Raw genomic sequence first — 27700 nt, 5'->3', positions numbered from 1 at the left:
TGGATATTAAAATGCAAGTATTTCAAGTTTGGTGATAGGCTAATTAGAAAAGGAATTAATTAGAAAAATAAAATTTGGGATTCAAGTACTGTTAAAATTATTGTTTCAATATACTTTATTAAGGGAATTGTCTCAGAGTATCTTATGTCAGTTTTCAGTTTGTTTCATATAAGCTTTTTTATAAGTTACATTGCTTATTACTAAATTTCAAATAAAAATCTAACAAAGTTGTAATTTGAGTAATGACAACAAACTGTTAATGGTTAAGTCACTGTAAAACCAATCTATTTCCTAATTTTAAAAAGTTTGCTTCTTAGAAATTTAGCCTGTTAAAAGAGCCAAACTCTATGTCTGTATTTAAAACCTTGTGTTTTTTAAAATTTTGGCAATTAGAAAATAGTTTTCCTGGAGGTAAGCACCAGGAACTGGACTTAACTTTCAGGATTTTGGGTATCTATCATGACTAAAAAACTGTTAAAGAAGACAATTTTGAATTGTCATCCTGATGTCTCTAGCTTAGTACAGAAGCTGGGATATCTGCATCCTTAATTTTATTTCCTATTTCCAAAGGGCTTTTAAAACTTCCATTTAAATTAATTTAATCAATGAATGCTTTAATAATGTTTCCTGCTTAGTGTTTTTGACCTTATACATTGTTTGCCATTAGATTCAAACAAATTTAGTTTCATTTCCGTCTCAAAAGTCAATACACAAGGCTGAATTCCTAATCAGAAGTACCAAATGTCAGGTTGAAATTACAATAACGTGCAATATACAATGTACAATACATGTACATTAAAAACACATAAAGAATTAGTCATGTATAATGTGTTAAAATGAAATGATACCAGCTTTTAAAGCTTAAATGTTATAGACTAATGTACAAAAGATATGGGATGGAAAAGAATAAGAAGGGACTGGCTATTAGCAACTAAGTTTAGAAAAGTTTCTACAGAGGATGTCTATTCACCTGTCGTCCTTTTGGTTGGGTAGTTGATGGCAAGTCCTGTAGAATAAAGCCAACCCAGGTGAAAAATTTTCATTTTACTTTTCAAGAGCACAAGGCAATTTGTGTATTCTGTTAGTTATAAAATGGTAAAACATAAGCCAAATTTATATTTTAAATATGAAGTATTTTTCAGAAACACTTTTACTTAACGAAGAAATTAAAACCCAGGCCATTTAGCAGCAAGCTGAAGAAAGCAGTTAAATTTAAGCAGATAGAAAATGTGCTTTTAAGAAAAATTCAGCATCTTCAACACAAAAGCACCTGCAACTAAAATTCCACCTCCCCCTTTAGATTAAAAATTAAAAAATAAGAAATAAAAGAAAATATTATTGCTTTTTTCAACTCAGTAATGATAATCTGTTAGATTTTAAGAAAATTCAATACTTATATTTATTTTTACAACCTGAAAGATATTAAATATTAGATATGTCATAAATTATTGAAAATCCTATGTCTATTTTGAAAGTTTAAAAAAAGGTGAAAAAATTTTCATTATCTTCTATAATTCTTTTTTTTTTTCCACAATGCTTTAATATGAGTACCATGCAACTGGGATTATTTCTAAATTGTCATTTTACATATTATTTGAAATTTTTATATAGCTCTTAATATATATGAGGACACTTAAACTGCATTATTGGAGTCCTAAGTATTCAGAATTAGAAAAGTGGTAGCAACAACATATTATGTAAGGTAGGTGTTACCACCTAAAATTACTCTATATCTTAAAGTTTAAAAATAAAAATCATTCAAAATTTTATGATATTTTAAAAAAGCACTAAAATTTACAATATTGCTGTTCCCCAAGTTCACATGGAATATAAAGTACTTTGTGTTAAAGATGTGATGATAGCGTGGCTTATAGTGCAATCTGAAGCCATCTCCTTTTGCTTTTCATATCCAGGCAAGGCTCATAATTCACAAAAATTGTGCACGTACCACAGCAGCAGAGGGCACACCAATTCATAAACTTAGATAGCGGAAACTAAAACACATTGTGAATTATCTTTCAAAGCATAAAATATGAGAATATCCCAAATGTCTGCTCTGCAATGTACTTTAAAAAATTTGTTTAAAAAAAAACTGAAGAAAAAAGCCTTTGCTTAGGTTTCAGAAAAGTAATACTGGGGGGAAGGCTGGAAATATTTTTTGGAATGTCTACAACTGGGGTACATTTATAGCTTTTTGAATTTAGCTCATTAGAGAGTCTTTTTTTTTTTTTTTTTTTTTTTAAAGAAGAAAATGATGAAAAATATTTTCCAGAAAACCATGTTGGAGTTGTTGTGGCCCTTGTATATCAGCAGAAGGACAATATTCCCACTGAACACATATGACTAGAACAGTGAGCAGGTGAGCACCAACAAAACGTTCACACTTTTGCTGTGTGTAACTAGAGGTCTTACCGAAACAGAATTGTTGGTGCTGCTATGACCATTAGCTGGGGACTGTCTGGAGGTAGAGGGGGAATCTCTCTGAAATAAGATACAAGGTTCATTAACACAGCACTATCACAGGAGCACAGATATTTACATGAACAGTTACGGCGACAACTTGACAACCATTTTGGGGAAGTTTTATCTACAGCATTTCCATACAGACTTTCATAATTTCATAGAAACATGGACTGATATTACAAAAAAGGAAAATGACAAATCTTTTAAATATATGAAGACCTCATTCATTAACCCACTTGTTTTATTCTTCAATATTCTGTAACATTTGATTTCCTTAACAGATACCCAGGAAAGTGAAAGATTAAAATCCCAACAAGCACAATTGAAAAACAACCTCACTAAATGACTGTTGCGCTAAGTATCTTACCTATGACAAGCTAATACAATAAGAGAGACTTTGCATGAATATTTCTGAATTTTGAGATCCTTCAGTGTCAAAGATTGCTAACTCCTGAAAATATTCAAAACTTGCAAAATATTGATGATATTTAAATTGACTCAGAATCTCCTTCAAACATGACGCTAAATTTTATGAGTAAATAGGGTAAAGAGAAGTGGGAGCACTCTTTTTAAAATTTGTAAATTAATATCTCCAGGTCTATTAAAATGTTCACCCCTTGTTAAGTCCACAGAAATAAAATTCGCCTATGCCAATACTACTTTGTCCTTCTGATCACCCTTATAATCAAAGTTCACACTCAAAAATATTCTCAGGCTCTTTCCTGTTCATTTTACAGATATTGGTTTCTTTGAAAACCAAATGAAATAAATAGAAGAGAACAAGGCAAGTGGAGGAAAAATTCATTAAGTAAATTTGGTTTTGTTACCAGCTTTCTTTTATGCTTTTGGCAATGAAAAGTTAGTATACTTAATATTTGAGAATATTTCAAAGATAATTTGTCATTTTTTTTAAAAGGAGGGAGAAGTACCAAGCCTGCTGTAGAATTCCAAGATAGACATACACACTATAAAATTGTGTATGTGTATGTGTTTTTATGTGAGAATGGAGGTGGTGACAGGGGAGAGAAGCTGTGTACCAAAAGTAATGGGTCTTTAAGTAAGAAGCCTTTTTTCTTAGAGGTCCAGAATTTAAACTTATGATATCTATTGTTGCATCCCAGTGGCAGTGGATATAAAACCCTTAAACTTTGATCATGTTATGGTACCAACCAAAAGTATCTTTTCATTAATACATTAGCTTTTCTAGAATATTTAACGTTACTTATATTTTCCACCTTTTTCTGCCCACCCATACTGTTTTATTTTGAACACCAAGTTATATATAGAATCCTGGATCTGTTTTTAATCTTTTGAGATTACCCTTAATTGAAATTCCAAGAGCAGCCACCATGAGGAGCTCAAGATCTAATACGGCAGAACCTATACTAGATTTGCTATTAATCAATGTGTTTAATGGCTCACTAAAATCTACAGGAAAAAGATACACTCCATATACAATTCCTTCTAGATACCCTGGAGTAAAATATTAAATCCTTTGAATTTTTTTCTTTTGTAATTTATAGGATTTAATAGAAAAAAGAAATAACATATTATTCTCTGAAATTCCCAATTTTTAAAAGAACCTCTAATAAGTTGACCATTTAGAAATTAACTTAATGAATGCATACTTTATACCAATGTACATATATATTTATTTACAGACTTAAAAAAATCCCATTGTGAAGGAGTATTATTTAAATGAATGTGTACTATGGAAAGACTGGTACCATTTACATAATTTATATCAGTCTATCTTTCTTAATCTGTCTAAAAGGCAAGTTTTTCATTTTATCCAATAATTAGACTAAAACTCAATATCATATAAGAGAACTACTATAGCAAACTTAATTTTTAATAAGCATTATAAAAATAACTTTTAACAAATCCATAAAAGGTCTGCATATATCTATTTTCTTTTAGTAGTTTTAAGTCATCAATTTAGTATTATATATGCAAATTATTCAATCAGAATTAATCATCACAATTATTTGAGTAAATTTCCTGAAACAAAAAAAATCTCAAGTCAACTTGTACATTATGAAATCACTTGTCATATTCTTGGAAAGAAGAAATATTTATGAGATTAGTTAACAAGGAAGTGAAAAATTCTTCCTGGAAACATTACTGCAATGATCTTATTTCTTTCTCTAAGAACCTATCTTCTCTTCCTTAAGCGCTAAATCATTACAAAAGAAGTCTCTCCCTTCAGTTTAGATTTTGAGTTGCAAAGCATTAGTCAAGGTGCTGATGAAATTCATATGGAGCTTACACTGAGTAGTCGGGTGGGACCCACTTCTCTGTTCCGTTATCTTTGTTGTAAAATTGGTGTGCATGATCTAACAGCACAGGCAGAAACAATTTTCCAGAAAGCAATAACATTCAGCCATTGCAGGCAGTTAGTTACAGGACTGAGAAGAAATGGAAATGGTTCATTAGGTTCATTACCTCACAGGATGAAGACTGAGTGCGATAACTTGGCACAATCTTGAAGGTAATACTCCCCCGCATTTCCCTCTGGAAAATAAAGGGTGTTTTTTTCTTTATAAATAAATGTTGTAGGAAAACAACCATCCTAAGAAACTATTTAACATTTGTGAGGTAGTCATTGAAGACCTCCTCAGCACATATTATAATTGCATTCTATAAAAAAAAATGAAGTAGTGAAAAACTCTAGTTTACATTATATTCTATGAACATAAACACTAAGATTTTATGCACATTTAATGTGCAACAGCATATACATTGTATAATACTTTTATCTCACTTTTTGCTTATTCCTGACATTCCTAAAATAACGAATTAAATGAAGGAATAAAGTATAATAAGACTGGAAAGGGGCAGAGCTATAAAGGGCTTTAAATGCTAACTAGAGGATTGATCCAGGCAAAAATAGGGAGCTATTGGATTTTGTTGACTAGGAAATGACATGGTTGGACTTGTGTTTCAGGAAGATCACTTTGGCAGCTGGATGAATGGTCTACAATGTGGAGACTTAAGGCAGAGCCAACTAAAAAGCTACTATAATAGTTCAGATATGAGGTGAAAAGGTCTTCTACTGAACTGGTCTCTGTGTAACTCAGCAAGCAAGCCACAATTATAAATCTAGATGATCATAAAAGAGATGTTCTACAATGTTCATGGCAGGAGAATGGAGTATAGTAAATTTACAAGTACAATATACTGGCAAAATGATCTTTATATATCTGGTGAAACAAAGATGCAGAAGAATTATTGAAGACAAAAATGTTCAGCAAGAATATGTTTTTCTACATTTTCTTAGAGAAAGAACCATTTATCCTCTGATGGACGTGGCTCTCTTCAACAATGAGTGGATTCAAACTAGTTTCACTTGTTCAGTGATGAAGAGAGCCATCTATATCCAGAAAGGGAACTAAGTGTGATTCACAACGTAGCATTCTCACTTTCTCTGTTATTATTTGCTTGCATTTTGTTTTCTTTCTCAGTTTTTCTTCTTCCTTCTTGATCTGATTTTTCATGTGCAGTAAGATAACTGTATACATATATTGGACTTAACATATATTTAAACATATTTAACATGTACTAGACTACCTGCCAGCTCAGGGAAAGGGATGGAAGGAAGGAAAGGAAAATTTGGAACAAAATGTTTTGCAAGGGTCAATGTTGGAAAAATTACCCATGCATATGCTTTGTAAATAAAAAAAGAAACATCAAATATCTGTTGATTTTTTTCACATTAATAAAGCTACTAGACACACTTTTGTAGGTAAAAAGAAAACACCTGGTTTTGTAAAATTTGAAAATAATCTCTCCACCTCCCTGTCCCCAATCTTAGAAAGATAAAATATTTACTTACAAGCATTTTTTGCAGCTGTTCCACAGTTTGGTTTGCTACACTGATACCATTTATTTCTCGGATTTCATCACCTACATGAAGTGTACCTAAGGAATTAAAAAAAATAAATAATTATTTTGATAAAGACAAAATGGCATGCTTTTAGAATAAAAATTGATTTAAATCAAATCAAGGAAACAAAAACATTAAAATATCAAAGAAAAGTATTTTAGAAAGAGACTCAAATTTGGATATGAGAGAGAGGGTAAAAATAGCAACTAGTCAGTACTGGAGTCAAGGAGACACAAGTTAGATTTGGCCATCTGACATATTTCCTGTGTGACTTTGGGCCAATCACTAGTTAACTTGTGTTTTCTCAGACAACTAACTTTAAAACTATAGGTTGCAGAGTGTGTTGATTTGCATTGATAGAGGGAGTTTTCTCAATGGGAGTTATCTATGCCAATAAAATAAAACATTCAATTAAAAAAATTTAGTGTAGAAAATACTCAACTTAGGCAAGAAATATCTATTTATAGGTTTTTGAAAGTTAATTAATTTTGTCATTTAGCATTAAGTATCCTATTTAATCAAATAATCTGGTTATATGATATTGACATTAAAGAGGCATTACCTGTCTACTTTGCCTCATATCCTAAGATGGATCTTTTCATCTGATTTAGAGGTGAAACCTTCATATGTGTGTTGTGTCCACTGTTAGAAAATGAGACTGGCTTACTATTCCATTTGTATCTCTAGCACTTGGTTCAGTATTCTGTACATAGTAAATGCTTAATTTGGTAATTAATCCATGGAGCTCAAAAAACATCTTCTATGCTACCCTTTCCCTTATGATCTCATTTCTATCAGCAATACCCTCCCTTACCCCAAACTCCTATTTTCCTGGAACAACTTATTCTATCATTAATAAATTGTCCTATTTTTTTATTATGCCTTTCTCATTTTCCTGTGCTCATGGAAATCTTGCTTTCTTGCCTTATCTCTTGCCACTGTTTTCAGAACTGGTTACTTCTTATTTGTTAATATTCCCCATTAACACTATACCACCATTATAAGCTGTAAGATAAATCTTTGCTCCCAACTGTCACTTCAAAATTTTCATTCTATTACTATCATGCATCAACTTCTTTTGAGTGTCACTGTGTACTGTGTTCATCTCTCTATATCACACTGTTCACATTCTTGTTGCTATCACCTAGAGACTTCCATTGTCACTATGTCCAGATCCCTCCTTTCTCAAAGACATCAACTATGTGTTCTACTGTACTAGGCACTGGTTATGCAAAGAAAAGCAGAAGACTGTCCCAGTTCTTAAGGAACTCACAGTCTAACCTCAAACTGCAGGGAAAAAAAAAAGGCTTCACTGTAAGGTTCTTCTCCTCTACTCTATACAGCAAAACTTCTATCATCCTCTAAGTTCTGTAAGGTTCTCTGCTCCAGGCTCTGATGCTGCTCTGGGGTTCCTTCACCTTCATCTACAAAGACTCAGCGATAAATTATTAATTATTATTATTTTTAAAGTTTTCATGGAAAATGTTTGACCAACTCAGAATTTATTCTTTGTTGAGATCTTGTGTTTGCTTGGGATTATTTCCTGAACAGATATTATTATATCAAAATGTAGCACCTTTTCTGGGCTCCCATGTCTTTCACTGACTAACATATTCTCACCTATTCACTACCTATGCCACTCCTGGTTGCCATGATTCAAACCCGATTCTCTATCACTTTTTGATAACTCCCTAATTTCTAACCTTCTCAACTCATTCCACTCCTTACTCTCCCTATTATCACTTTCAGGATCTTCATCTATTGCCATCACTTGATAACCTTTCTTCCTTTGAAAAAACTCAATTAATATTTACCATTCAAACAAAATTCTGGTAGCTACTGTCTACCAAACTCCTATATATTTTCCTTCCTTTCTCAATGAATTCAATGTCTGGCTTACAGCAATTCTCTTTTCCCCAACTCCTATCTTCATACAAGGGGACTTCCAACATTCATACTGACATTCCCTTAAACACCCTAATCTCCTCAACACATTCGTTTCCCACGATCTACTCTTTCAGTTCACCTCAACTACAGAGGATAGTCATACTCTGGAGCTAGCTTTTATTTACAAAGTGTTCCACTTCCATATTCATGACCTCTGGAATTCCTTTATTTAACTACACTCTCTTGTCATTCTACTTTTCAATGTTACACATATTTCTTCATACTCAGCAATCTCCAATCCTTTATCTATTCCATAACCATTAGTACTGGAGAGCATTGGCTATATTCTTTTCTTTTCTTTATCTTGATTCCTTGGTGAACCAATTAAACCATACATTGTCCTTTTCTTTAGACTCTTTTGCTCCCATATCCTATTACTGATCTTGCCTTAAGCTTGGATTACTCCTACCATCTGCTGTCTTGGCTACAATTCATGTGCTGCTGAACAAAGCTAAAGAAATATTATGAAACTGGACCAACTAGATCCACTATAAATTTGTTATATAATCTTATTCTTATGCTTTCCTAATCAACACTATCCTACTCACCCCAGCATCATTTCCAAACTTTTTCATCTGTCCAAACCTCTCAAGATTCCCTCCCTTCTATTCTCTATCCTAGCTAAGAACTCTGCTTCACATTGAGATCAGTCACTAAGATCTCCCTCTTTTTTTCTTCTTTATCTAATATTCTCCTTCTTTATCTCTGTGCCTCACAAGAAGAGGTGGTGTTTATTGCAAAGGCAAATCCCTGTATACACAGAAATATTTTTATCCTTCTAGAATCTACATTTTCTGAGGACAGGGACTATTTTACATCTAACTAAATGCATGGACCACTGGAGATACTAAATAAATGCTTGTTGAGTGTTCAATCAACACTTCTGGTCTTAAAAAAAAGTGTTAGATCACTAGAGTACTGATTGATATGAGTCTACAGCAAAAACTAATATACTGCAATGAATGTCGCTTCTGAGGAAGAATCATTCTATGAAAAACATTTATTTTCACTTCTTACATGCCTTCCCTTCAGGGAACATAGGGCAGAAATATTAATGTTATATCCCTTAAAAAACACTAACAAAAATTTAGTCAACTAGTTCACTCAGTTTCCTACATAATATAAAAGAGAAATTAGCAGCCAGAATGAATGTAGAAAGGGACTAAAAGAAAGGCATTGGAAAGAATGATCTTGTACTTTGAGTTGAAAAGTTTTATGTCAGATTCAGAATCTTATAACTGCTTTATTTTAACTTAACTCATATCCAGATTTTCAAAAAGGAGTCTCTACTAACCTGAAAAAATAGAATTTCAAAATTTCCAGAGATTTGTCCTCAAAATCTCTGTAACAAGCTGAATATAAGTAAACCACTTCATGGTTGCTATTAAATACTAATACTAGAATAATAAGTTCTAGTAAGAATGGAGAGAAATGGATTTTTTTTATAAGCCTATCATAAAATGATGAATTGGATAAAAGAATGCCCACTATTTACTGATTTATTTATTTAAAACAACTGGCATATACAATATCACATATTTAAAAGGGAGATTTTTATAAAGGTATCTTAGAAAAAAGGGGACACAATCGGTCTCTTCTACATGTAAAGTATGACTGGAAATTTTCATAGAGCTAAAGTAAAGACGATATATTTCCTTCTCTCTAAAACCTTACAGGAAAATTAAATGGTTCCATATCCTCTTTCCCTGTATGGGTAGAAATAGGCAGAAGGAAAAATTTGGTTCTTTGTACTTTTTTCTATGAAGGCAGATAGTCGGTGCAGTGAATAGAGTGCTGGGTCTGGAGTCGAAGACACATCTTCCTGAGTTCAAATCGGACTTCAGATACTTGTTAGTTGTGTGACCCTTGGCATGTTACTTAACCCTATTTGCCTCAGTTTTTCATCTGTAAAAATGAGCTGGAAGAGGAAATGGCAAACTACCCTCTAATTGTTTCCTTATCTCCTTAAAAGCTTCATCATGAATTATTTCATATTGTTATTTTTGTATATGTTTGATTCCCCTATCCCCACTCCCCACCTCCATATTTAGAGATATATGAAGGCTCATAAGATCATAGACTTAAGATCTAGAAGAGACCTTGAGGTCATCTAATTTTACATTGCCCACCATTCCCCTCACCTCCCACAGCAGGTACTGTGTCTTATTAATCTTTGTATTTCTCACAAAGCCTACCAAAATGCCCTGTATGGAGCAGGTGCTTAAAGTTAAAATGACTGTTCTTACCACATTTTAGGCACTTCATAACTATATGCTGACTTCTGCATAAGCAAACATAGCAATGTGTGTTGTGTCAGATCTCTTGTATTATTGCCACTTTTAAATTATTGTATTGTTACTTACAAGATCCAACTCCAGCCAATCACTGTGGCATGGAGTGGACAATGGATTCTCAAAGGCTGCCTATAACTCATAGCACAGAAATGTCAGATAATAAAGAGTTGATACAATAAGGCATTTATTATTTGATACATTGGATCTTCAATTAACTATGACATAAGTGGAATGTTGAAGCAAAAATCAAGACAGATTATAATTAGAAAAAACTTATTATTTTTAAAATTAAAGTTAAAACATTAATTAGGACAAAAATTTACAAAAGAAACAAAACCATTCTGAAAGCAGATAATTTGATCTAATCTTTAAAAAACACATCTTTCATATAGTATGCATAGTTATAAATTAAATCAATACTTATATATCAAGATTACCTTGTCTATGAATCATTCCCCCATGCATAATTCTTGCTACAATGCAATGGTTTAACTCATTCATTTTCAAAGTGATTCCCTGTTGGAAAATAAAATACAGATAGAATAACTATTTGAATTAAAGTCTTACCTTTTGAAGATGACTTATTCCTTATAGAAAAGACACATTTACAAAATTGTTACTAGAAAATTCGATTAACTACTATATATGAATCTATATTAATATATTAATTAAATATCAAGTGCTAGTAAAATGGTTTAAGAATTAGTCTTAAAAATCATAACATATAAAAATAATCCTAAAAATATCTCCCTACCAGAAAATATTATTTGATAGTAATAATAATGATAATACAATATCACTTTTATGTAATGCCTTAAAGTCTATAAGGTGTTTCGTGCCAACAACCCTCTGAGACTTTCAGTCTAATAGTAAATAAAATAGGGCACTTTTATGATGACCTCTGAAGTGCCTTTTGGCAATAAAACTATATTTCTATGATGCAATTCTAATCAAAAAGCATTTACTGAACTATATGCAAGATGCTCTATGGTCCCATATATATAAAATTCAATGCATGGACTTATCTATTTTGTAGATGAGGAAACTGAAGTTAAAGAAATTTTAATCTAGATAAGTTGTCTTTAGTCTTTACAGTCAAGTCTTTAGAGAAAAATTAATCAAGTCACTTGATTAATGTCACAAAACAAGTGAGAGTGCTGGTATTCAAACTAGCTTTTCTGACTCAAAATGCAATATTCTTTCTAGGACACAAGAAAGAGAAAATAGGTTTTGTGAAAGTCAACAAAATAGAGTGATGCCAGATGGAGTAAAAAGTATAACTTCATAGTATAGGACTTTCAATTTTCTGTAGTTTTCCTTAGCTATGATCAGAAGATCATAAATTTCAAGCTGGAACAGGCCTTAGTTTTTAGGTCCAGCACTCTTCCTGTTACGGATGAGAAAACTGAGGTCCAAAGACACTGACTTTTCTAAGATCACACAGTAAAGTGATAGGGTCAGGACTCTAACTCAGCTTATCTTACTCCAAAGTCACTGTTCTTTCCACTGTGAAACACTACAAGAACTATTAAGATGTGACATTTGAGTTTAATTGTGATAATCCATAAAGAGAAGAGTATTCTTAATGGTCAGTAAGAGCAAAACATATAGCTTTATGTCACTGAAAACTTGAATTATACTTTAAAACAGAAGTTTCCAGATCTTAAACCAAGAGTAGCAAAATAAAAATTCATCCACTTAAATAAGGATAATTAATTTTACCTTTACCACATTCCTTCACCAGTTTCCCTGGTCTTTCAGCAGTTTATGCCTCAGTTGAAAATATGGCCAAACTCCCCTACTCAGGGTGAGAGGGAAGAATGGAAGAAGTGGGAAGCAGATTTTTCTTTTACATTCAGATTTAAAACTAAACCCAGAGATCAAGGAAATAGTTCCTACAATGATTCAGAATAACTGTCTCAAGAACTGCTAAAAAAGAAAAGTTAGAGGCATTCTTACTACTAATAGGAACAGCAGTATCAAGATGGGATTTAAACTTGATATAATAAGTGGTATCTAATACTTCCATGAAGAAACATTAGCTGCTACTACCAATGAATCTTGAATACATTGTGGCCAAAAGGAACATGAAGCTATTTCACAAATCTGGCTTATGGTAGAAGTCGGTAATCTTTGTATTCCCTATTTAGAACTTTCTGCAAAACACTGGATTTAAGAACCCAATGGGCAAACTGATAAAGGATGTGGCTTAGGTTGGCTATGAAAAATGCAGAAAATCAATTCAGGGTTTGTTAATTTTATCCAAGATGGAAAAACTCACAGCAAAGAAATGTCATCCCTATGAGGGTCAGCTTGGAAAATGCTGAAATAATATGAAAGAGTTCTATGGTTTGATAGTTCTATGGCTATGGTTTAAATGAAGCAAATTCTTTTTTTCTGCTTTTCTCATTAAAACTGAATTTATATTTTAAAAAGAAACAGGAAATAAAGGAAAAATCCCAAACATTAAAAAAGGTAAGAGTGATTAATGATTAAATTATATTATTATATTAACACAGAATTAAAAAGTACTGTATGCATCTTTTATAGTTTATATGTTATTAAAAACTCTTGGAAAAGTTATACTTGGATCAATTAACTCTTTTCAGACTCATAACTCAGATATATTTCTAACTTCTACAGTGCCAAAACTATGATTTAATCAACTGTGTGTATTGTTATCCTTAGAGAGTAGCAGATAACCCATAACAATAATAATATATAAACTTTCTAAATTAAATTAGACATTTGTTAAGTGCTTATTATTTATTTGCTAGGAGTTAGAATTAACAAGGAAAAAGCCTAAATACCCCTTGTGTTCAAAAGGCTTATATTCTATTGAGACGTACCATTCAAATACAAATAAATTACAGAGCATATACAGAGCATCCTAAGACTTCCTGAAGAATGTAGCACTTGAGCAGTCCCTGTAGGAATGGAAGGATTCTATAAGGTGGGAGGGAAAAAAGTGTCATACATTCCAAGCACAGGGGGTTCCTTATTCAAAGGCATGAATACAAGATGTGGAACATCTTGTATAGTAAATGACTAGCAAGCCACTTATTAGAATGAAGAGCGTGTGAAGTGGAAGATTAAAAAGGTATGCAGAACTTTCTCTCTGTGAAAACCAAAAGGTTTTGAACTATAACCTAGAGGCCTTGGGGCTTCACTGAAGAGGGGTAGCCTTGCATGCAGAAAAGCTGTGTTTGCAACCACTCTGCCTTAATCAGGTTGCTTATCTGAGAATCCGTTTCCTCAACTATAAAATGAGAGTGCAAGATTAGATGAACTTTAAGATTCCTTTCAAACCTGAATCTATGGCATTAGAAGGCTTGAATAGTGAAGTGATACAGCTGTGTTTTGGAAATGCTAATCTGACATCAATGTGGAAAGTAAGATGGAGAGAGGAGTTACTAAAGGCAGGCAGACCAATTAAAAGGCTATTGACTCTGATAGTCCAGGTGAAAGATGGTTAAAGGACCTGAACTACGATGGTAGATGTGTAACTAAAGAGAAAAGATGCATTTGAGGAGTGACAAGGATTGCCATTTGCTTAGACATGTGAGGTGAGTAAAGGGTCAAGGATAACCTGAAATTGTTAATGTTGCTGATTAGAAGGACAGTGATACCCTTGACAGAAATAAGAAAATCTTGAAAAGAAGTTTAGGAGGAAAGATGAATTTTGTTTTGGACATGTTAAATTTAAGATGCTTATGGGCCATACAATGTGATATTAATGGAACATCCAGGTAAAGATATTCAGTAGGCAATCAGTACTGTGGGATTAAGGTTTTGGAGAGAAATTAAGGCTAAAGATATAGTTCTAGGAGACATCTGAAAAGAGATAATTGATCTTAGGAGAGCTAACAAGATCACTGAGAATATAGAAGAAAAAAGAAATCTTAGAATGTATTACACTTAGTAGAATAATGACCTAGGCAAAGAAGGCTGAAAAAGTTCAGAACAGTAGGAGGAGAATCAAGAGACATCAGTATCTTGGAAGGTATTGTGACAGGGATAGCCAACAATGCGAAATAATTGCAAAGATAAAATAGAATGAGACTGGAAAAAAAGTATTGGATTTAGCTGTTAAGAGATCACTGATGACACTGTAGAGAGAAGTCTCATTCAAGTGTTTGGATCAAAAACCAGATTGCAAGGAAATGAGGAGGGAGAAATGATAATAATCTGAGGCAATGGTAAGTTCAAGTAAGGGATTTTAAGGATGGAAGAGACTGGAGTTTGTAGGTGGCTGGGAAGGAGCTTGTGATAAAGGGAGATTGAAGATAAGGTAAAGAGAAAAATTTTGAGGGAATAAACTCCTAAAGAAGGCAAAAGGAAACTGGATTATGAACACAAATGATCTGTCTAGCTTTGGCTAGAAGTCCCACCTCACCTCTTCATCACAGACTGAAACAAAGGTGAAGAGAACAGGGGATGATGTACCATTTTGTGGATTTTAATTTTTGTTGGAGTGTTCAATAGCATGTAAATAGTAACAAAGGAGGCAAATAATGACAAGGACAAAGGGGGGGAAGACTTCAAAGTGAGTGATAAAACAACAGTTGACACTGAAGACTGTGAAAGAAGACCAGAGTAAGCATGACCAACTGGGGAAAAGGGATGCACATAAAGATGAAGAACAGAAGGCTGAAGCAGAAATAAAGATCGAAGGATACAAGAGTGAAGAATTTCAGAATTCTGGATCTTGCAGGTAGAATAAGTGATCAAAGGCATGACTATTTCTGTGTGGTTATGGGAGGCTGATACACCACCAGCTCCGTCCCAACCACCTACAAACATCAACAAGTATCTCCCATGTTTAAAATCCCTCACTTGAGCTGACCATTGTCTCAAATTATTATCATACATTTTTCTCTCTTCTCATTTCCTTGCAATCTGGTTTTTGATCCAAGCATGATGTTGAAAGAAAATCAACATGTACATTAAGTTCCTAAATATGAGGACAGGAGGTAGAGTGGAGAGGAAGAGTTATGTCAATTACACATTTCTTCAAAAAAGAATGGAGATTGGTAGATGACTATGAAAAGGAGCTGGATTGGATAACAAATAGAATGAAGTTAATTACAAAGGCAGAAGTTACAATGGCAAAGGGACTGTTTAGAAATAGGAATAAGTAACTCTTCTAGTATACTTAGGAGACAGCAAAGAGTCTAGCAAATAAAAGGCATTTCCTATCACAAAATTACATTTAATATCACATCAATATTACTGTACAAAGTTTCTAAGTCCTCAAAATTCTTGGTTTACCTTTTGCTAAATTAGTCCAAAATATTTACTATGTGCCAGGCACTATGGTAAGCAAAGGAGATACAAAGAAAGGCATAAGATAGTTTTTACCTTCCTGGTACAAAGATTTTTTCTCTCTCTCCCAATTAACTGCCTATTTTGTTTGACTATACATATATGAGAAGAGTGTGTTTTTTTTTTTTTTTTTTTTTTAAAGTAGAGAGGTAGAGGAAAAAAAGGTTAGTTAACCTGGAGAAGAAAGGTGAAGGAACATTTTCATAAGTTGTAGAGTCCAGACAGGCTTTTTGGAGAGATTTTAAGGCATGGTTTAGCAAACAGAGTGTACTTTTTGGCTTTTATAGACACTGATTAACAAATTTTTATTTTCTTATTGTCTCTCCCCACCCCCATTATAAATCTCTATATACAAAGCATAAGAATTAGAAGTCAAATTGTTGATTAGGAAGAGAAAGCATTTCTTCTTTTCTGATTTATCCCATAGTATCTTCATTTTGAGATGATGAATTATGGTTGTTAGGGACAATTCTGGTCATCCATATGGGCTGACAAATCAGTTATGTTCTAGAAAGCATACCTTTTCTTTCTTTCTATTTTGTTTTTTTTGAGGGCATACAATGTTTTATTTTGTTTTTTCCCCCCTTACATACCATTGGTTCATCTGTGTTTTTCTGGAACTGTACCAACCGTACTCGAGTAACATTCTCCATGTCCATGTCACCATTGGCACTTTCTGGGGAATCTCCGTTTAAGTATGGAGAGGTGGGAGGAGGTGTAACCCTCAATGCCTCATCACTGTAAACTTCATGTGCCACTACGTCATGAGTTTGAAGTAAGGCCTGCATGAATTTACAAAGAAAATTACAATTATCATCAACTTCAACAAATATTTAAGTGCTTATTATGCATAGAACACATTATTAGAAGCTGGAGAACATACAAAGATTTTAAGGACATGGGATGCCCTAATATGACTCATTTTCTAGTAGTGGTATATTAACATACCTATAAGAGACTATAATATAAACATGAATTCATTCTTTCCATTTTCTGCACAGTTTTATTCCAAGATCAAAGCACATTACTAAGTAAAATTATATCTCCCTTTGGTCAGGCTAAAGCAAAATGCATTTTAATTAAAAAACAAAACAAAACATGAACACTATACTACCCCTTTTCAAAGTTGACGTTAAAAAACATGCCTTTCTTAAAATTTTCTTCTAGTAAGTTGATTTGAAAACTCAAAGGCTGTTATAAATATAATAGTAATTTATTCTGAAGAAAGAGCTATTTAGCCACATTAGAACTGTCTGTGGAAGGAAAGGATTGCCTAGATAAATGGTAAGCTCTCTATCTCTGGAACTGTTCAGGCCCTAGCCAGGTGACCAGGTGTTATAGATTTTACAGAGAAGACTCATTCTTTAAGAAGGAAGCTGGAAATAGCCAAACTAGAATGACAACTAGCTCTAAGGTTTTTCATTCCTATGAGTATTTTTTGTTCATATATATATATATATTGTTATGAACATTTAAAGAATATATATATTGTTATGAACATTTAAAGAATGTTCCAGTGCTGTGAATCTGAGATGAGAACATCTCAGAAATCCTTTTTAATGTCTCACTCTGACTTTGGGTTTTTGACAACTTTGCTCAATAGAGGAAAAGTTCTGGTCAATTTTACAAAATTGTAAAGGCTAAAACTGTGTAGTCCTTATAACAGAAAATGTTTGTATCAGAGAAACAGCCTAGCTCTAAAGAGAGAGAAATTTCTCACCAGAGGGTTGGTAAAGAGGTAATGTCTCTTTTGGCAAAACAATGCTAATTCATACAACAAAGGAAACTATAAGAATGGCCCTTTTGTTACCTGCTTCTGTATCAACAACATGGAGAAAAATAACAATATTTAATATACAAATATTAACTTAACTCTTGGTAATCTTAATGTGAGATTCTTGTCCAATGTCCAAGCTAAATAGGAACTAAGCAAGTAGTAGCTAAATGAAAATACAGCTCAATATTCTCATGGGAGAGACAAAGAAAAGTCATAGCAGAGCGGAAAGGAGGCACTGGTCTGGTTGAACTCCAAACAGCAATAAAAAATGTGAGTCTGACTATGTATTATCAGGCAAGGAACAACTATTAGTGAGTCATTTAGGAGTCCATCTTTAATGTGTACTCAGATCATGTATTAGAAAAAAAGATCATAATCTTTCCCCCCCCCCCCCTTGAGGCTGGGGTTGCCCAGGATCACACAGATAGGAAGTGTTAAGTGTCTGAGACCAGATTTGAACTCGGGTCCTCCTGAATTCAGGGCTGGTGCTCTATCCACACTGCACCACCTAGCTGCCCCCAAAAAGGTCATAATCAACACCAAATGAAAGGAAAGGCTACAAATGAGAAGATAACAAGGCACATACTAACAGATTCAAAAAACAAGCTGTTGACGATAGAAAACCAGAAATGAATGATAGCAAATACACTGACTCAGATTATTAACATGTCTTACAAAATCTCGCTAAAGTTTAGCCAACAAACATTTGTTTTCTGAATGTATCAAGCTTTAAATATGAAAGGGATTCCTCAATGAGAACCATAACAAGAGCTATCAATTTAGCAATCCAGATAGGAAGAAAGAAATGGATGAAGGATGCCCAATATTCATATTATGATAGGTAGTTGGGTTACTCATTGAATTAGTTCATAGATACACATATTCTTTCTCTTTCACTCTCCTACTAGTTCTCCTCGCACACAGTTTTATTGCAGATATGCACTGTACATGGACAAGGAAGGGAAACCAAAACTGAAAAGGAGGACTAGAACAGGTTGCATTGAATTTAGTAAATTTGTTGTTGAATTGTTGAGTCATATCCAACTCTTTGTGATCCCATTGGGGTTTTTCTTGGCAAAGATCCTGGAGTAATTTGCCATTTTCTTCTCCCCTGATTTTATAAATGAAGAAATTTAGGCAAACAGTGTCTTACTTATGGTCTCATAACTAGTACATGTCTGTTGTGAACTTGTAAATAACCCAAGGACTTTCAAGAATCTTAATCTAACCCCTGATACAAAAAAAGGGAACAAAAATTGAGGGTGAGCCAAAGGGTGATAACTGAGATATAAAGTGGTTGTAAGAAGGCAGAACATGAAATGATTAAACAAGAAGTGGAATAAAAATAATTGCTTAAGAAATGTATGACAGGAAAAGTAGGTGGACTAGTCATATAGCAAAAATGACCTACCACTAGGCTTATATCCCAAAGAAATTAAATAATGAAGAAAAAGATTACTATGCATAACTAATATATATATACATATATATGTGTATATATGTGTGTGTATATATATATATATATATATATATATATATATATATATATATATATGAACTTTTTTTTTGCAATAGCAAAGAACTAGAAATAAAGGCAGTACACATCAACTGGGGATTGGATGAACAAATTATGGCATGTAAATGTAGTAGAAATGATATAAGTAAGACTACTTGACAAAATGATGAAAAAAGAATGCTAAAAAGATTTGTATGAGGGATAGATTAAAAGTGAAATATAGCATCAGGATGACAATTTATACAGTAACAACAACACTGTAAGGAAAAACAACTTCTAAAGACTTCAAAACTTTGATCAATGATTACTCACCAAAATTCTAATGACAAAGCATGCTATCTAATTGCTGACAAAGAGATGATGAGCCAAAGAGGCAGAATAAGAAACATTTCTGAATGGGGATAATGTGTGCATTTGCTTTACTAGACTTGCTTATTTGCCTTTTTACTCTGTTTTTCTTTTTAAGAGGGCCACTGGAACTATTTTTAAAAAAGAGAACAGAAGGAATTTCAGAGGAAAACACAGACAAGTAGGATAGTTCTAAAAATAATATATTGAACTTATTATGTAATTTAAAAAGCAAATTGTATAAAACAGATTCATGGTTTCATCCACAATACTTTTGTTCTCTTTTTTATTTCTAGGGAAAAATACACGCAAACTTTTTTTTTTTTTTTTTGGCAGGGGGGTGGAAGGCCATAACAGATGGAAAGTCCAAGTGCTGAAGAATATCACAAGTAGGATATTTTCCCTATGTTCTTCATACAAAATTTGATTACATTTAAGCCACAAAGTCAGAAAATTCTGAGGCACAGCCTTCAATGTCTTAAACAGCATTATTTATTTACCTATGTTTTGTGATTTCCATTTGTATGGATGCTATTTTCATTCTCTTAGATGGACTGCAATGCTCCTCAGTGTGAAAAGATTAAGTTTTCATGAATTATTGTGGTTGAAAAATTCATAACCTGGCCACCAATCTTTTGGTGGTGAACCTCTCTGAACTTTGGTTGCCATCTGGATAATTATAGACAAATAATTATAGATCTTATTTTAAAATAATTTTCAATTTAGAATTACTTGGCTGTTTTATACAATATTTACTCTGATATACCTAACCTTTCTGGTCTTTGTATGTGTATGTGGCCAAAAATACACTTTTGTGAGATGGTTGGTCAGAGTTAGGAATATATTCTAATTATATAATTCTTTAAAGTCTGCAAGATGCTTTAAAATGTTTCATGAAAAAAAGTAGATATAACATTATTAAGATCAGTGATGGAAATCAGAATTTGAAAACCACTTGAAACTATCTAAATATTTATGTTTAGTACACTTAGAAAATAAAAATAACTTTATCATTTTCATTAAAATATTTTTTCCTTTTTTATAATCACACAGGAATGGGACCATTGGTTTGCGGAAATGTATTGCCAGAACAAAAGTACTTTCACTTCTCTGTCTATAGTAAGGATGTCAAATGTTTTCTCTCTCTTAGATGAGATAATTAATCTGATTACTGTTCTAAAAACTAAAAATAATTGCTTAGATTAAAATAAAGGGGAACTACTGGAATGTTAAAGTTAAAAGGGTCGCTAATAATCAGCAAATGAATTGAATCTTGTTATTGAACAAAATCTGTTTTAATAAAAATTTATCTTGTTTTTTCTGGGGAAATAAATGTCATTCTATCAGTTTAATTCTTGGATCTCTTAATTGTAATTAACAACTTAACCCCCCCCCCCCCCACAAATAAGCAAATGGTCCTTTAAAAGCAATTCTAAACATTTTTTTCTTAAGAGAAGTAATGTCACAGCAATATGATGAGTTTTAACAGAACAAACTGTGTTTTAGCCAGACTACCTGCTTTAGTAACTAAAAACTTAAGTATTCAAATTTTAAGCTATTACTTAATCTTGTCAAAATAAAATTATATGTAATTATAACAGACAATTTTAGATTAACACCACAATCATTACAATGAAACCCTAGGAGATTAAGTTAATATACAACAAAATAACTTCTCAAATGAATTATAATAAAAATGTCTCATAAATTCTTTGAAAAACTACTAAGAAAATAGAACTTTTAAAACAAGTTAGACGCAAGACATTAGTTACCCTATGTAGCTATTTTTTTTTTTTTTTTTTTTTTTTTTTTTGCTGAGACAATTGGGATTAAATAACTTGCCCAGAGTCACACAGCTAGGAAGTATTAAGTATCTGAGGCCAAATTTGAACTCGGGTCCTCCTGACTTCAGGACTGTTGCTCTATCTACTGTACCACCTAGCTGCCCCACTAGCTAAATTTTTTTTTTTTTTTTAACATTCTGTAAAATTGTAACATTCTGTTTTACCATATAAAGATATGCCCATGTGAAAAGCCAAAGAAGTTTAGTTCATGCTCATTTGTGAATTCGTTTTAGTAGGGTGAGTGAGTAGAGTGAGAGAAAAACCAAATAGTTGAAGAACTGGATTAAAATCATAGCTCTCTTGTTTAGTAGAGATTGACTTTGGTCAAATTTCTTATTTGACTTAATCTCTTTGGGCATATATTTCCTTACCCATCAAATGAGGGCATTAGATAAATTAAATCTAAGGTCTTACCCAACTTTATTATAGTACCATAAAATAATCTTACTATAAAATATTTTATTATATATAGAAATAACCACAGTCTTAATTTATCAGGTCAACATATACACACTTATTGTACAGCCAAGTTCTTTATTTGGTAAGATGCTGATTAAAATCATTTTTTATGAAGTTGATATTATTTTTGTTTAGTTATTATGGATGGCATGTCATTAAAACTTTTTCTGAAATGATGGTTTTAATTCTAAGAAAAATGTAACTGTAGAATTGTACTTACCATGAAATGAGGCTGTGTTAAAATACGCTTTAGCTCTTTTGCATCATTGTTTTCAGGGTAACATGAAATTTCTTCTAATACCTTTAGTAAAGGATATAGCATTAAGATTCTATAGTGTCACAAACATACTAAGAGATTTCAAAAATACATAAAGTTTTTCTTCTCCTGAGAAGGAAAAATATGACTCAAATCGTTTGGCAGATAAAATGATTTCTGAAAATTTCATCCTTTTATTTGTATTTTTTAACACTACTGAATATTTATATACATGGTAATATATTCTGGAAGTTTCTGTCCTCATCATATAAAACGTAATCTAAGAATTTAATGAAAAATAATGAGTATAATAAATAGAGAAGAATGTTGGGATAGTGGAGTTAGCACAATCATGAAAACAATATATCTAGTGTCAACAATAACGTATGGCGAAAACAACAATAAAAATTCAAACTAAATCCAAATTTGATCCTAAAGAAAAAATGGAGAAAATACCCTCCCTTTTTTTTTTTTTTTTTTTTTTTTTACAGAAATAGTGGGGAGAGGAATCTTATGAATATGGAACATTTCAAATAATTAATATTAGACTTTCAGTATTGGCTAATTTTGCAAAATGCTTTTTAAAAAAGTTTTTCATAAGGGACAGCTCTTTAAGATGAGAAAGGTACAATAGGAAAAGTATGGAATATAAAAACATTAAGCACTAATATGCTTGTTAATATCAATAGAATGTTTTAAAATACAATAAAAATACTGTTGCAGAAAAGAACAGCAATAAATATAAAACAAAACAAAATCTAAATCAAAGCAAAACTAATATGATTTGGAGACAGGGGACTGGTGAGGAGAACCAGTGATTACAGAAATCATTCAAAATTCATCCCATCCAAAGAGCTAATAAAAGTTAATGACTGTCTTCTTGAATATTAACAAATGTCAATTACTCTCCTCTCCTCTGCAACTTTCACATCACCACAAATTATTCAAAATAGAAACAATTCAAAGTAATATTCTATAAATGGGAGTTTTTTCTTTGCCTTTCACACATAAAGGCAAAAAATCATGATTACACACTGTTATAAAATATAATCAGAGAAAATATAGGTGTTCTTTGAGATACAAATATAATTTCAGCTAGTGCTGGCTATGTTGTTAACACATGGTTTTTCTGTTATAATTATTAAAACAAATCATAGGCAACAAATCACTTAACCTATTCCTGTTTTCCTATGGGTAAAATAAGTGGGTTGGGTGGGATGGTCTCTAAAATTACATCTTACAAGTTGTATCATTTAAAAAACAAGAGCAGGGTTCTACATTGGAAGAATCAGTACTCTTCATTACGAATAAGATTCTGGCTATCAAAGTCTTGCTTCACCACACTTTAATACAAAGAGATCAAGAAAAAATGATTATTGTTACTGTTTCATGATCACTTGATTATGTTCAGTGGGCTTTTTTTTGCAACTTTTACCAGTTGAACCAATTCTACTGCTGACATAACATATGATTTGTCAGTAATGTATCTGTTTAATAATCATAAATATTTAATTAATATTTATGTAGGTCTTCTTTTGAGTTTTATTATCTTCAAATAACCAATTAAGATTTTTCACAATAACTATATTTCTAATGGATGATATTTTAAGTATTTTAGAAATAAATGAGGAAAACTGTTAAACTGTTGACAGAGAAGATTTGAGAAGTTAAGTGGCTCAAGTTCATATAGCAAATTTGTAATAAAAGGAAACAATAATCCATTAGGAAGAGATAATGTTGGCATATTTTATATAAAAATACTCAGTAATCAAATTTTGGTGACTTTCAAATTTGAGTATAATTGTTTTAAGTTACCATTCTGATTGAAAATCAATCGAGTAAGTTAGAAAACCAAGTAATGCACAAACCAGAACTATAAACACACCAAAAACATATATGATGCTTTGAAAGATTATTACTTTCTTAATCATTACATTTATTTCCAAACAAAATAATTTCTCATTAAGAAAATGAAAAATGCTTGAATAATCTAATTATTAGTTTAGTTGCAAATTTGAGAGACACAAGCAAATTTTAACATGTTACCTCTTTGGCTCTCTGTACAGCATCACTGGGAGGATTCCTGATATGTGGTGAAGACTTTGTGTTAATTTTGTCATAAAGCTGAAAGCAAAGAAGAAAAGCCAACAATTACATTCAACTTTCACGTTTGATAAAACCCATAACCCTTCAGTTTTTTGCAATAGTATGAAAACATGCATTTTTTTGTTACAATTGAAAGTCTAATGACTAAAATTTAAATCATCAAACATTTATAGAAAAGCTTCTTAAACTGTCGTGACCCCACATGGGATCGTTTAACTGAGTGTAGGGATTGTGAAATTGTGATTTGTTATCAGTAAATGTTTGATTTGAACATCTATTTCATATAAGTATAACCTAGGATCACATAAAAATTTCTTAAGAGAAAAGGGGTAGCAAGTGGAAAAAGTTTAAAGAAGCCTGATTTATAGAAAGATCTTGAAAAAAAAAATGAAAACTTCAGCAAAAACACTCCTATTATTCTCATTCATTTTTAATGGACAAAATAAGATTTGTGTATAATCGTTTTTAATGCAAATATAATCATGTTTTTTGATTTTTTTGAATTTTGAAATTAAAATTTCATTGAATCACATCTTTTTTCTCTCATTTTCTCTTATTATTAGATATTACATATCTCTTTCTCTCTGAAAATGAAAATTGAATTAAATGAAGGGGGTATAGTATAGGCTAGAATAAATTTCCAAGAAATCTAAATTTCAGGAAATGAACAAAAGCAGCTCTTTTGAGGAAGGGATATTTTCACTAAAGGATTATGTCTTGTTTAGTAGGCTTGTTTACTAATGACATTGATGTCATCATATTTTAAGATGAAGTTAGTTATTAACATTTTCTTTTTTGACTTTTAATTCAAACAGAAGTCTCGATATATACCAAATAAAACAAAAAATAGCCAAAAGAAGTAAATGGTTTTTTTCCCTCCCCAGAGAGTCCATTTCTTGCTTCATAAATTTTTAGAAAGCAATCTACTTCAATATATCCGTTACAGAAAAGTCTTTGACAAGAGGCATAATGTAGTACAGAGATGTCAAATTTACAGGTGTCCTCTTGTAGCTGAACCAGGTTAAAATTTAATTAGAAAACATTCAATAAAGTAAATACAATATAATAAAACATAAATGTTAATAGGTAATGTTAATTTCTAAGTCAAAGCTGGAGTTTGACACCCCTAGTGTTAATGGAGAGAGCCGGCCATAAAACAAAGAAAACCTGGGTACAAATCCCATCTCTAATATAAATTGACTGCATATAACCCCATGCAGGTCACCTAATATGTTACTATCCTTACATTAAAAATTATTTTGAATAGTCAATTTATTAATGATTCCACCTATTGGCATTTTCTCTCTCTCTCTCTTTTTTTTGAGGCTGAGGTTAAGTGACTTGCCCAGGGTCACACAGCTAGGAAGTGTTAAGTGTCTGAGACCACATTTGAACTCAGGTCCTGCTGAATTCAGGACTGGTGCTCTATCCACTGCGCCACCAAGCTGCCCCGGCATTTTCTCTTGCTGTCCTCCATACCTGAAATGCTTTTCCTCATCCACTCCATCTGCTGATTTTCTTTGCTTCCTTTTAGTCCTAATTAAAATTTCACTTCCTATAGGAAACCTTCCTTAACTCCTCTAAATTCCAGTGCCTTTCCTCTGTTATTTCCCATTTATCCTGTATATAGCTTGATACATATAAACATGTGCATATATGTTTGCATGTTATTTTACTCCTTAGATTATAGGCTTCAAGAGTTACCTTTTACCTCTTTTGAATCCCCAGTACTTAGCACAGTACTCAGCCCATTTGCCATAACCCGGAAGGCTGCATAAATGTCCTCATCGAGCCGCATCTGGCCCATAGGGATGGTCTCTGAGATTCTGTTTCACATCTATGAGTCTTTTACACAATCTCTGATTGCCTGACAATCATTTATTTGAGACTGTCAACTGATTTTACACTGCACATTTTTGGATTTAGTAATTGATTCTAAAGTTTAAAAGTCATTTTTCTAGTTATATGATGGATTTCCACTGATTCTGATTGTCTTGTGACTTGGCTGAGCATATACACTGTATGTGACCAATACAGACTTCAACATGGATGCAATGATTGTGTATGCTAATGGGCTAGCTCAGCTTGTCCCTTATGAAATTGCTTTAGAAACACTGGTTTGAGAAACATTGCCATATAAGAAAAATGCCTAATTTAGGCTTATTGGAACAGATAGGACTGATTCAAAACTAACAAAGTACTACTGAATTTTGAACAGCTATACAGTATCCTAATAATCTATTTAATACATAAACTTAAACCTTTTAAGGTTTTACTAACATTCTTATGGTTTCAAAATGAGTTTGTTCAAATCTCTGCAGAATATAAACAGGCAGCTTTCAATTTAAAAACTTGGCTATATTCCAAAAGTTTATCTGTAAAATCTGCTGTTTGGAACCATAAATGTATTTTCCCATGGAAACAATGTTTTAAATAGTGCTAGGTTCTCAGAGTAGTGTACAAAAGTTGACTGAGATAAAAAAGAGGTGGGAAGAAAATATGTTTGAGTTATGTTTTTCTTTTAAACGTCAGAAAATATATTGGAAAACCTTCACAAACAGAAACAATTTTTTGACATGTGATACTAATTAAAACAAAATTAGGGGGAAACCCTTTTAATCTTGAATTTTAATACTTTGAAAGCAGATTTAATTTAAAAGGATGCAGAGGAACATGGAGATTTGTATGGCAAATTCTAAAGAGAATTTCTGAGCACTTTCAAAGGTTTCTGAACTGGATAGCAATGCTTTGTTTTGAAATTCTGTTCCAAAATTGAGTTCCAAAATGCTTTGAGTAACATTTCCATATCCCCTCCTCTCCATACACTCTCTTTTAAACACAGGTGAAAAAATCGTGGAAAGAAGAGAGGATAAGAAGTGGAATGGATATCTTTACTCAGAAGGCTTTGCATTTTTCTGTGTATTTGTGTTTCTTTGTCCTAGATTAGAAAGAAGTCAGGTTTTTAACTAACTGTGCTCTGTCCACCAAGTAATGGTATCAAAATTTTTCTAAAAGTCTTCAGGATTTCAACGAAGTACACACTGGAGACATAATTATACATTAAAGTCTAGAAGGAAATAGGATAGGAAACTGACTCAAAAAGGAAGTTTGTGGATGTGTAGGTTAGTGGTTCTCAGCCTTGGTCTTTACCCTTCTTCTTCTAGGAGAACAAGATACTATTTTTCACATGGAAGGCATGGGTAGGACTCTATGGGGCTCAATTTGATTCAATCAATAAGCATTTATTAAACAATGTTCTAAGTGTTGGGTATAGGGAAAAAAAAGAGAGAAACTCTGCCTTCAATGCATTTATGTTCTGCTGGGATTAGGAAAATCAGTCTGTTAGCCTATAAATGGAGAAATGTCAACCTAAGCGGAAAGGGAAGGAAATAATTCTTGGTATAGAGAGAAGTGAGTCCTTGTCTATAATTACAATTGTTGGGGCCATTTGTAAGTGTGTGCTAATCAGATACAGATAA

At 32.4% G+C, this 27700-nt stretch overlaps 1 protein-coding gene and 1 long non-coding RNA gene across 3 annotated transcripts in view; one reads left to right on the top strand and one right to left on the bottom strand.

Annotated features, from left to right (window-relative positions):
* LOC141561339 (uncharacterized) overlaps window positions 1-20697 on the top strand; it is a 95318-nt gene extending 74621 nt beyond the window's left edge. For both annotated transcript variants that reach the window (XR_012488027.1, XR_012488028.1), the window contains 2 exons: window positions 19893-19945; window positions 20610-20697. This is a non-coding gene — a long non-coding RNA (uncharacterized LOC141561339). The remainder of the gene's footprint in view (window positions 1-19892; window positions 19946-20609) is intronic.
* Window positions 1-27700, bottom strand: part of CASK (calcium/calmodulin dependent serine protein kinase) — a 367163-nt gene that overhangs the window by 36223 nt on the left and 303240 nt on the right. The window contains 8 exon segments of the mRNA XM_074300811.1: window positions 971-1006; window positions 2413-2481; window positions 4909-4977; window positions 6299-6384; window positions 11028-11106; window positions 16509-16697; window positions 22080-22160; window positions 24162-24239. Coding sequence (XP_074156912.1) covers window positions 971-1006; window positions 2413-2481; window positions 4909-4977; window positions 6299-6384; window positions 11028-11106; window positions 16509-16697; window positions 22080-22160; window positions 24162-24239 — 687 coding nt within the window.

This window comes from Sminthopsis crassicaudata, chromosome 3, assembly GCF_048593235.1.
Source record: "Sminthopsis crassicaudata isolate SCR6 chromosome 3, ASM4859323v1, whole genome shotgun sequence".
Lineage (NCBI taxonomy): Eukaryota > Metazoa > Chordata > Mammalia > Dasyuromorphia > Dasyuridae > Sminthopsis > Sminthopsis crassicaudata.
This window is presented reverse-complemented; position numbering and strand designations above follow the sequence as displayed.